The sequence below is a fragment of the Dioscorea cayenensis genome, chromosome 6 (assembly GCF_009730915.1).
Source record: "Dioscorea cayenensis subsp. rotundata cultivar TDr96_F1 chromosome 6, TDr96_F1_v2_PseudoChromosome.rev07_lg8_w22 25.fasta, whole genome shotgun sequence".
NCBI classification, from domain to species: domain Eukaryota; kingdom Viridiplantae; phylum Streptophyta; class Magnoliopsida; order Dioscoreales; family Dioscoreaceae; genus Dioscorea; species Dioscorea cayenensis.
In genome coordinates, this window is record NC_052476.1 from 18,845,920 (window position 1) to 18,858,221 (window position 12,302).

Here is a 12,302-nt window from a genome sequence, read left to right on the forward strand (position 1 = left end):
TAAGAAATTATATAATTTTTTTTTACAAAGTAGTTTTTCTTTTCGATAATATAAGGTTTTTTTCAATTAACCACAAAAAAAACATATTAATTGTGTTAACTATTCCTTATTTTGCAGGGTAAAATTATTAATTCATTTACAAAGTAGTTCATGTGTCATGAAAACATTTTTTTTTTCTATTATTACTTCTAAAATTTCACTTAAAAAACTTTAAATTCTAGAAATTAAAGGAAATGTTGTTCGAGGTCATATTTTTTTATGCCACCGGATAAATTTTTAAATAAATTGACTCTGAAAGAAAAAAAGGATTAATTAATACCATTAACAAATTTTCTTTTTAACCATAGAAATCATATGTCCTTTAAAAAAAAAAACTGTATTTTTATTTCGCAAATATGTGAAATTATAAGTATTTTAATTTTCTCAATATTTTTTCCTAATTTTTAATACTAATTTTTTTTTATTATAATTCTAGAGAGAGATTAATATTTATAATTTTCAAAAAATATCACAATTATTATAATTCTAGAGAGAGTGAAGAGATACAAAGATACATACATATTTTCCATTTTTCAATATATACATAAATATTTATTGTAATTAATGTACAAAAAAGTACTAGCAGTTCCATGTTACTCTACTACATGAACAATAAATCCCTCAAATTTTATAAATCTCCAAAACGGTCCTCTGTGTTTTTGAAACTTTACTTTTAGTCCAACACAAGGTTAATTTACTATTAAAATTATAGTCAAATTCTAAAAAACTCCGACGGTAACCTTGTTCAACTCTACGCAAGAGATCTTGAGCTCTATGTGAACTAATTGGGAGTAAAAACTCACAATATCAAGAAAGATTAAGTGATGTCAGAAAATTCCCTCAAATATATAAGAATATTTTTAAGGATTCTAGATAATCTAAAAAGTATGATGAAATGTGAGAAAGATGATCCATAATGATGAAAAGTGTTAATGACTATAAGATAATTTTGTTCTTGATATAATTCTTGTGAGATGGATAAAACATTTATTGCAAAATAACATAATTATATGCATACATACATACACACAAAATGAAGTGGTTGAAGAGGGCTTAGTTAATTAATAACAGGTCTCATGTACGTGGTGGAGACCGGAGACCAGGGGTTGAATTCCCGTCGTATAGAATAAGAATGCATGGTATATTTAAAAAGCATGTGTATGTCCTTGGCACGTAGCTTATCTATATTTATAAAATAACAAATTATAACAGTAAATATAATTATAGAGGTGAAAGAAATAAAAATTATAAAAATATAAAAAATAAAAAAACCAAAAATAAAAGATAATGAATAAAATAAAATAAAATAAAATAAAAAAGATGAATAAAATAAGAATAAAAGGTATATAAAAAAGGTTGTTATTTTATTTGTCAAGAGAGAAGAGAGTGAAGGGTCCTCCTCCACTTCTTCCTTCCCTCCCTCTCTTTGGCAGTAGGCCTGCAACATGGCTTCCCTTTCTTGCTCCCCCTCCACAATGAGATTCCCCACAACCATCCTCCAAGTGTCCTAGAAACCCCTCTTCCTCTCTCCTCTTCATCCAAAGATTGGCCCTTTTTCCCTTTCTACCATCCTTTTTTCCTCCCATTTACTCATCCTCCCCTTTCAGCTTCTGCTGTTTCGGTGAGCTTCTTCTTCTTTTACTCTTTTCCTTTCTGGATTTTAAGTCAAGATAGGATTTTTATGTTGTTTTTTGATATTTGATTCTATGATTCTGTGATTTTATTCAGTATAGATGAGCTTTTTCTTGTGAATTTTTTTTTTCTCTATGAGTTTTTAGCTTGGTTCCTCGTGTTTTTGATTGATTCTGATGTTAATGTTGCTGGAATCCATCTCAAGGTGCTGCCTTTGGGTTTGGGTTGTTTGTTGGATGGTACTTGATCTGGATTTCTTTCCTTCTTTTTTTAGAATGCATTTGCATTGGACTTTGAGGGAAAAAGTTGTGATTTTGGGATTTCATCTGGTTGACTGTGGTCCCGTTCTTTCTATTTTTGTATCTATAATTGAGTGATGCATTTATTATTTGGCCTGGCATGTATAAAGGCTTCTTTCTTTCTTTCCTTCTTTTCTGATTCAAAATATGCATTTTGTTATTGTTTCTTTTTTATTTTTTTCTAATTTACCGCAATAGGATGTCTGAAAGTTCCACTCCTTTACTAGGCCTTTTTTTTTTAATGCCTTGAAGTCTTAAAGTCATTATCTTGTTGTGGTTAAATTGGCAGACAAGGTTCTTAGAAAGTAGATGTTCATTTCAATGCATTGATTTTGACCCTTTTGATTTGGAAAGTGGATATGTGTAGTATTCTTCAATTCTTTGATATGGAACCAGGCTATACATGCTCTGTATCTTGTCTCTTTTACTGTAATTTGTAGCACATTTCTTTCTCTGTTGATGACTTGCAGTCCTGTTCCTTTCCATCTGTCCAAATGGATGTTTTTTCTTTTCACTATTTTCCTTTTGTGCATACTTCCGCATTTCTGCTGTTATTAATTCCTTAGCTCATAGCTCTTATATCACCATTTCTTTCACTAGATTCAAACTTTATTGTAATGCAAAGCAGACATGACTTTTGCTGTTACTGTATTCCTTTTAGGGAACTTAGTATTAATGTTATGGATGGTTCTTTCTCTTTTAGCATTACTAACATCAGAAGCCCACATTGTGATGATTTGAATGAGGGCCAGGTGGCCACACCATCATGCACTTTGTTTCTTTCTTGCAGTCACATTATTAAATCTTTTCGATTTTAACATAACAGTTGTACAATCTTTGTCTTTTACTCACTTCACAAGTTTCCAGTTGCTGAATCTGAACTTGCTATGCTTTCTCACATCCTTACACTGTCATTTCCATTGTTGGATTCTCAAGATTTTTAATAAGGTTGTTATCCCTTAACTTGTGTGCCTCATTTTGTCGATGACCCTCTGTTGCACAATCTTTTCGATTTTAACATAACAGTTGTACAATCTTTGTCTTTTACTCACTTCACATGTTTCCATTTGCTGAATCTGAACTTGATATGCTTTCTCACATCCTTATGTCAATTCTATTGTTCGATTCTCAAATTTTTAATAAGGTTGTTATCCCTAAACTTCGGTGCCTCATTTTGTCGTGTTTCGATGACCCTCTGTTTTCTGCATAACTTTCTTTATGGTCTCATTTTGGATTCTAACTGATGATATTAATGTTCACACATGCTTGTATGCATGTGCATTGCTACTGGTGAATTTTTGTGAATGAAGTACTAAAAGTGCCTTCTTTTTTGGTCAATGGATTTTTCCATCCATACCTTTGGAAGGGGCAATGGATTTTTCCTGCATTTGCTTAATATAAGCTCTTCAGAAACTTATCATTCATAATTCCTGTAATTTACCTTATTTACTATGCTTCTGTGTGTCCCGATTCTCCATTGCTTTTATCATAGAATCGTATAAAAAGCACCATCATTGTGTCCTTCCTAGAATTTTATGTGATTCTTTTGTACCATGGAATCTTAAGAAAAGGATGGAGTTGAGCTTTAGTCACTTTCTTGAATGTATTTGGACGTAGGCGTAGTGAATAACAAGAACGATGAGCCATTCTGGCATTCGAGGTAACCGTGCAGGATCGATACAATCGGAGGAATCAGCCTTGGATATGGAGCGAACTATTTGTAGTCATGCAAACCATCCTTCTTCCAGTGCATCATTACAACCAATCACTTCAAGCGGTCAGCATTCTGAAAACAATGCTGCGTATTTCTCATGGCCTACTTCTACTCTATTGCACGGTGCTGCTGAAGGCCGAGCTAATTACTTCGGAAACCTTCAGAAGGGTGTCCTGCCAGGTCGTCTTGACGAGTTGCCGAGCGGGCAACAGGCCACCACATTGCTCGACTTGATGACAATAAGAGCATTTCACAGCAAGATCTTGCGTCGTTACAGTCTTGGTACTGCAATTGGCTTTCGTATTCGGAAGGGCAAATTAACAGACATACCGGCAATTCTAGTTTTTGTTGCTCGAAAAGTACATAGACAATGGCTCAACCAGATTCAGTGCCTGCCCACTGCCCTTGAGGTAAGAAGCTATTTACATTCTGGTTTGACTTTATCATTCATTATATTTGAAATTCCAAGGTCTGATTGGTTGTGTAGCCCTGAATTTCTCTTTGTCGTTTCTTGATTAGGGACCAGGGGGTGTGTGGTGTGACGTAGACGTTGTGGAATTCTCCTATTATGGTGCACCGGCGGCAACTCCGAAAGAGCAATTCTACACTGAGCTTGTGGATGGGTTGCGTGGTAGTGATCCATGTATTGGTTCTGGTTCTCAGGTACTCTGTTGGGCAACTCACCCCACTTCATATTCTTTGTGCACTCTTTGTTTATGATTTAGATGTAGAATTTGAAGTTCACTTCATGCCAGTGGAAAGAAATTTTTGTTAGTGGCGAAAAGGCAAGTGTATCATTTGAGTCATATAATCTTCTCCCCAAAAGCTTCGGTAAATTTTTATCATGCAAGGCTTATAACTTGTGCAAAAAATGTTTCTAACTTATCAATATTTCTAATTTTTCATAGTACAAACTCAAGCTTTTATGTTCAGTTACTCTGTGAGTTTAATTACTTGAGCTTTGAAAACTTTTGATCATCAGTGTTTACCTTCTGAGCTTCAACCGTTGAATTATAACATATATATTGATAGATCATCAGTGTTTTTCTACCAGCCAAGAATAATGTCCCTTTGTTGTGCCTTTTAACTGTTTAGGTGGCAAGCCTCGAGACATATGGAACATTAGGTGCAATAGTGAAGAGCCGAACTGGCAGCAAGCAAGTTGGTTTTCTAACAAACAGGCATGTGGCTGTTGATTTGGATTATCCAAACCAAAAGATGTTTCATCCACTGCCACCTAACCTTGGTCCTGGTGTCTACTTGGGTGCTGTCGAGAGAGCAACATCCTTTATAACAGATGATCTTTGGTATGGAATATTTGCTGGAACAAACCCAGGTAACAAAATTCCAACTCATCATTTCATTTGATTTCCCTATGTTGCAAATCATCGAGCATTGATTTAGCAATTGATGTTTGCCAAATAAGAAAATAATTCAAAGTTCTTTACCATTCACGACATAACACAAGTGATAATACTGGTTGAAACTTGTGTTCTGGTTTGAAGAATGCTTTTGTTTTCCAAACCATTGGTTGAATGAAGGTGTAATTTGATGAATGTGCAGAGACATTTGTGCGAGCTGACGGGGCATTCATTCCATTTGCTGACGACCTTGACTTATCGAAAATCACCACTTTGGTGAGGGGGGTTGGCGAGATTGGAGATGTAAAGATGATAGACCTGCAATCTCCAATAGGTAGCCTCATGGGAAAACAAGTGGTGAAGGTTGGAAGGAGCTCTGGCTTGACAACCGGGACTGTCATGGCCTATGCTCTCGAATACAATGATGAGAAAGGAATATGTTTCTTCACTGATTATCTTGTTGTGGGTGAGAACCAACAAACTTTCGATCTTGAAGGTGATAGTGGGAGTCTCATCATTTTGACAGGACAGGACGACGAGAAACCTCGTCCTATTGGAATCATATGGGGCGGAACCGCTAATCGAGGAAGATTGAAGCTTAAATCAGGCCAAGATCCTGAGAACTGGACTAGTGGAGTTGATCTTGGCCGGCTTCTTGATCTTTTGGAACTTGATCTCATAACAACAAATGCAGGACTCGAAGGTATGTATATTTCCCGCCAAACTCATATTGTGTTGCATTTTATACCGATATTTTAACTTGTCGTTTTCAAATCATTTCCGAGCAAAGAAGCTTTGCAGGAGCAAAGAATGGCCTTAGCCGGAGTTGATTCTATGGTTGGGGATTCATCTCCAACGGTGGCGAATCTCCCAAAGGAGAAGACCGAAGAAGTTTATGAACCACTTGGTCTTAACCTCCTGCCATTACCCATTGATGATAATCCCGTCCAGGAAGTGAATCCTCCTTCTATTGATTTCGACTTTAAAGTAGATACTCTTGATGTTGCAACTGCTGTTGAAGAGCATCAGTTTATTGTGAACCTCAATTATTCGCCTGCTCATCCAAACCAAGATGATATCTCAGAATCAAGATCTCTCTCTGCTTTCAGAGGTTCACCAGATGAAGACCTCTGTGTTTCTTTACATTTGGGTGATCGCGAGGCTAAAAGACAGCGGTCTGAGCCCGTGCTCGGTGTCAATTCTCCTCCAAAATGATCCATTGGTTTACAGACATGTTCAGCATACCGGCCTATCAAAGAGCTCATGCTTCCAAACCCAAAAAATTCTCATGGATTACTAGTTCAGTTTGGAGTTCTGGTTATCATGGAGCTTCATATATTATGCAAGTAGGATTCTGAAGACGCCGACGACGCAAACATTTAGCCATCCAAACAGTCATTTGTCCTGCAATTTTGCATGTTTCAAACAATGATTTACTTAGCTTCAATCTAAAGCTCCATGTCCATAAGTTTTTAATTATCAGAAGATTTTCTTGAATTGGAAATGAGAAATATCAATGCTGTAGTTTTTTTCTTCTTGAAATTAGTTTGTCTTTGAATCTCTTGTTATGTTCTTCCAAGTCCTTGAAGCATCTGCAATAGTTCTAAATTTCATCTTTATTTCTGCTCTTTTTTTTTTTTTTTCTAAAAAACTAGATTGAAATCCATCAATACAAAACTTTTAATTATCACCAATAAACTTATAATCATCAATTAAAAATAATGCATCTACCTTTGGAAAAGTCCATGTCTGTTGAAGACATTCATTCAACATCCAACAGAAATCAGACATATGTTTTGCATATCATTGCAAACATGTCTCATCAATCAACTTCTCAAATTGGACTAGACAGTTGACACTGACATTTTGAATCAAATTCCATTCTTTACTTTATTTTTACTAATACCCACCTCAATATTCTTCTTCTTCTCCTCCTCCTCCTCCCCTTCTTCTGCTTCTTCTTCTTCTTTCTTCTTAACTTTTTATCATCACACTTTATTGTGTTCCCTAAGGTCTAGACAAGTACTGTATTTTTGTTGAATGTATATGCCCATTATTCTTCAACCTAATCAAGCCATAATACTTTTCTTGTCAAGCATGCTCAACCACAAACTTCATACTTTTATAAGAAATACATTTTATCGATATTTGACCATCCCTATAATTAATTGAAGATGTGATTATAAGGTTGAGTGCAAACAAAGAATTGAAAGAATATATATATATATATATATATATTTGGTTTGCATCTAACATGGTATCAGAGTTCATTCATATGATAAGTGAGTTCAATCCGCTCATCCTATATAATATAGGATGAGCGACCAAACTCAGTTATCATTCACTTGATGATGCTCATAAATTAGTGTCCTTCATGATTAGAATCCCAAAGAGATGGTGACGAAAAGCAAGGTGTTTAAAGTTGCAATGAGTTATATATTTATGTCCATCATCAAGTGAATGAAAGTGAGTGTGAAAAGAAAAGCCTAAAGTTTAGGCACTAGAAAGAGAGAAAGGATAATTGAAAGAGTAAACCATTTGTTGCTTATTGCCAAACTCTTATTATCTTGTTGGCCAACACCATCATTTTGTTAGGAGAAAAATGATTTCATCCTTGGCTTGTTCCATTGTGACCACATATTTTTTTTTTTAATTTTCTTTTGTTCTTGTTGATTATGATGGATGAGAGTTATTGCGACATTTTTCCGTTGCTGTTGTCGGAATTACTAACTCTTGCTTAGATGCAAGGACAATTTTTTTTTCCTTTCCATGTTTTATATATGCAATTAGGGTTTTATGATTTGTTAGAAGGTGAAGAATGATTTAGATTTCTTCTTTTCTTTGTTAGAAAACACTAAGAAAAGTGAAACCAAACATCAAACAACGTTGGAAAATTTGATGGTGATATTTTGCAAAAGTAGGAAATTATTTAGGGTTTGGCCAAGCATGATAAAAGCTAATGATAAAGAGATGGAAATTAGGGTTTTGGGTTTAAAGGTTGAAGTTGATGCACAAAATCCATAAAAGCAGTGGAAAGATGAGTGTTATTGATGACGATGTTTTGCAAAGATATATAGAAGCTTAATTAGGGTTTCGGTCGCAGACAGAATAGGAGTTACTGAGAAAAATTGTTAGGGCTTTAATTTTGTTCAATCATGCCAATCCAATAATAGAGAGATTGTCTTTCACGTCATGTTGTTTTTCTTTCTTTAATTTCTTGCTTTCTTTCTTGCTTTTGCTTTTTATATTTATCTGAATGAAAATTTTTTTTTTGTTATTTCAAACAGAAATTTGCAGAAATGAATTAATGGAAAGATTTTCACTTGCAATCTGCAAATTAATAATCAATAAAACTTGAACCAACCAATCTTTCATTGCATGCAAAAGATATTAACTAAGTCTGCAGTTAATTTACTGCAGAAAAAAAAAACAAAAGAACAAATTCAGTTTTTCATTGCATTCAGAGAAATTAATCTCTCATGAAGTTTACAGCAGAAATGATCAGAAAAACAAACTTGTTATAAAAAAAAAAAATTCAAACAATGAACAGATCAATATTCCTCCAATTCAATCCTGCAAAAAACAACTTGCATGCAATTAATTACTGCAGGGGAAAAAAAAAAGAATTAAAAAGCAGAGATGTGTTCAAATAAATCAATATTTGTGTGAATTTCTGTGTAGATGTTGATCATCAGCAGACAAGCACACATGGTTGCAAAATAATGCCATGGTCCACAAACTATGTACAACAACAAATTAAACTGAAGAAAAACAATGAAACAAGATCCAAGATCATATGTAGATCAAACAAAAGAAAAGAAGATAAACAGAAATGAAGAAATAAGAATATAACAAGATCGAACTGAAAGACGATGAAATAAATTAATATTATGTTTTTAGTGCATGCATGTATGCATGCATGATTAGATCACCTGCCTCTTCTTGTCTTTGCACATTTCATCGATGATTTCAATCTTTTGTTTGTCAGTGGTTGAAGCTGCAAGATGATCTGATCATGTTTATGATCATCTCTTTCTGTTTCTCTCCTTGTATCTCACTCATTGATGCATGTAAATACTAAACCAGATCATGCTGGCAGCTTCAACCTCTAAGACAAACAAAGAAAAAAAAAAGAAAGAAAGAAGAAGAGAGAATGAATTGGCACCAATGTATGAAAAATCTTTATATATATATATATATATATAAAAAAGATTGATCTATTTTGGTGTAGCACGAGGCATGCATGCAGGGTGGTAAAAAGTAATTAATTTGAGATATGATCCACCACTGTTGCTTCTCTCGTGAACCACTCCTCTTTATCTAATTAATGCACCTCTTGCTCTTTCAGTTATATATATAGTGAAGTAATAATAATAAAAGATAAGGTTTTTCAAATGGCACTATGTATGGTCTGAGGAGTAAGAGTGAAGGAAAGAAGATAACCACTCTCTCTCTCTCTCTCTCTCTCCACTTTCATTTTTGACCAAACGAATAAAAGACTACTTTACAAATAGGGACCAACAAAGAGATGTGTGGATTGTGCAGGGAGAAAACTCATACTATTGTTTGTTTTTTTCTTTATCATTAATTTAGTTAAACAATTTCTTAAATAGTCGACAATACTTTAGTATATTGGCATTGGGTTCTTTACATGCAGCTGAAGACCAGTGGTTAAATTTTCTACTGCATTAGATAAAGGAGCATGGTATATTTACAAAACTCATTCACATTAATAATTTGAATCATTTGATCTCTGATCATGAGTAAGTGTTTCTATAAAAAAAAACATCTTTTGGATAAGTTTCATAACATGGGTTTTTCTTAATAGAAGAGACATTCGATGACATGTGACTTGTCTGCATTTGTCAAATTTTCTTTTAAAATATTAAAATAATAATAAGTGATTGAGGATAAGAGAATTTTGGGAATGCGAAAATAATAGCCATAAGTTCTCTTAATTTATATTTAATTAATATATTTATAATGTATTTATGAAAATTAGCATATATTAAACATTAGAAATTGATCATGTTTCATACCATTGAAATAAAATCTTTTAATAAAAATAAATAAATATATAATGACAATGAATAACTTGCTTGGGACAACAAAATTCTCCATCCACAGAAAATATCACCCTTTCAATTTTCTGGTAGGGACAACAAAATCCTCATTTTCAAGAACCTTGCTTTAAGAAGATGCAACAAGTTATCTAAGGTTGTACCTATGTCATTTGTCATGCGGACCTGGAATCTGTAGACTACCTCTTCATCCACTGCTCTTTTGCTAAATCAATTTGGTTCCCATTTTAACCGGACTCTCAATTCACGGTGTCTTCCACATTCTCTGAGGGATCTCTGGGGCGTCTGGAGCAAAATTATCAATCACTCGCATAAGGTCTTTTGGGGCCTATTATCTAAAGCTCTCATTTGGAATATTTGACTATCTAGAAGTGACTATATGTTTCATTTTAAATTACCTAACTTGCATTCAATTAAATTGAATATAAATCTAATTTTTCTCTGTTGGGTTTCAATAGTTCCTAGATAACAAGAGATAGAAGTTGGACTCTTCTATGAATGCAGTTAGACGGAGCATTCAGTTCCCATGTTTCCCCAATAGAGGAGTGTGATCCTAACACTCAGGCACCTACCCCATCCGTCGGCTAGACCTCATAAGCACTCTGTTTGTCATAACCTTCTGGGTGGAGACATTTTAAACTCAGGGGATGTTATCTCTTTTAGTAATGTCTTGTTGATTCCTCTTTCCACTTCTAATGGACTCTCTGTGATGTTGTGCTTGCAATTTGCATTTTTTTTTTTACTTTTTAAAATAAAGTTAGTGGTTTATCCAATAGAATCAGCTGTAATAAATACTCAATGTCATGATATTAATAGGAAATATAACCTTATTAATAAGGTAGTATTTGACATTGAAATTATTATATTTTGTTTCAAAATATAACTTAGATTCTAGCATACTATTTTTATTCTATTGATTTGATCTATTTATGTAAACAGTAAATTAATATTATATTATTTTATTTAAATTCTATATGAGAGAGAGGGATGGCCCTTTGACATACTTTGTGTTTACTTAAATTAATCATGTTATAAAAAAAATCATGGTAAGATTAATCACTTAACAAACTTTATTTATTTATAGTGAGACCCACAAGAAAACAAAGTTATGAATATGGATGGCCCTCCAGTTATAAGAGTATATATTAATTAAGAATATATATTAATTAGTGGGAGACCTAATGACATTATTGTATATAGTTCTCTCTCTCACCCACTTACTATCTAACAAACAACTAACATGATCTATTTAATTATATATATACATATATATAATAAGTGTTTACCATCATTCTCTTGATAATTAGTTAGTGTGAAGCAAGGAAGAAGCACCAATGCAAGTAGTAGATAGTGTCATGGGATTGCCAAACAATGACATCATTATGACAAGATTAATATTTTTAAAGACATTCCAATTATTTCTTATTTTAATTCTCAAATTTTTAACTATTTCAAGGTATTCCAATTTTTTTATAAATTTAGTTGATTAATTAATCATAATTAATATTGTCTTTTATTTAGCCACACCAGTTTATATATATAACAAGGTAGCTAGAAATGGTAGCAATTTTTATTTTTTTTATTCTTTTGGAAATTTTATTTGATTATATATTTTTCTTAAAGGAAACCAATTATTAGTTAATTAATTTTAAAAGAAGAATGGTTGTTGAATATGAGTGGAAGTGGGAGAGTTGGGAGTTGGTCATGAGAATCTTAAAATTAATAATGGTTATATATAAATAAACAAACAAATAAATAGATCTCAAATGATGATGGGAAACTTCTTAAAAAAGTACATGGGCACAACGCTAATCCATCATCATTTAGATGAAATTTTTTATTAAAAATAGAAAAATATATCTCTTTCCTCTAAGCTTACATTATATATATATATATATATATATATATATATATATATATATATATATATATTAATACCATGTTAGTTGCCACATCAACAAAAATATCTTTTTTAAAAATCAAAATAAAATTTTAATTTAAATAAATAGCTCAAAAATCAAAGAATAAGTTAAAAATAGAAAAAGCTATATAAAACTACTAGTATAGTATTATTTCATTAGAATGGTGAATGAGCATGAAAACCCCATTACTTATCTTGTCATGTCATTTTTGTCATGAAAAACTACAAATTGACCTTCTTAATTAAACTTGTTTT

General features: G+C 32.9%; 1 protein-coding gene and 1 long non-coding RNA gene across 2 annotated transcripts; one reads left to right on the top strand and one right to left on the bottom strand.

The window, feature by feature from the left end:
• The first annotated feature begins 1,423 nt into the window (after positions 1 to 1,423).
• Positions 1,424 to 6,524, top strand: LOC120263535 (protein NARROW LEAF 1-like). The gene is made up of 6 exons (XM_039271485.1): positions 1,424 to 1,660; positions 3,588 to 4,094; positions 4,204 to 4,347; positions 4,780 to 5,020; positions 5,248 to 5,748; positions 5,836 to 6,524. The coding sequence occupies exons 2-6, from the start codon at positions 3,609 to 3,611 to the stop codon at positions 6,258 to 6,260; spliced, it is 1,797 nt and encodes a 598-aa protein (XP_039127419.1). The 5' UTR covers positions 1,424 to 1,660; positions 3,588 to 3,608; the 3' UTR covers positions 6,261 to 6,524.
• Positions 6,525 to 8,480: 1,956 nt separating this feature from the next.
• LOC120263819 lies at positions 8,481 to 9,348 on the bottom strand. Its single transcript, XR_005537142.1, has 2 exons — positions 8,978 to 9,348; positions 8,481 to 8,618 (listed from the first exon to the last, which is right to left on the bottom strand). It is a non-coding gene; the product is annotated as an uncharacterized LOC120263819 (long non-coding RNA).
• Positions 9,349 to 12,302: the final 2,954 nt, after the last annotated feature.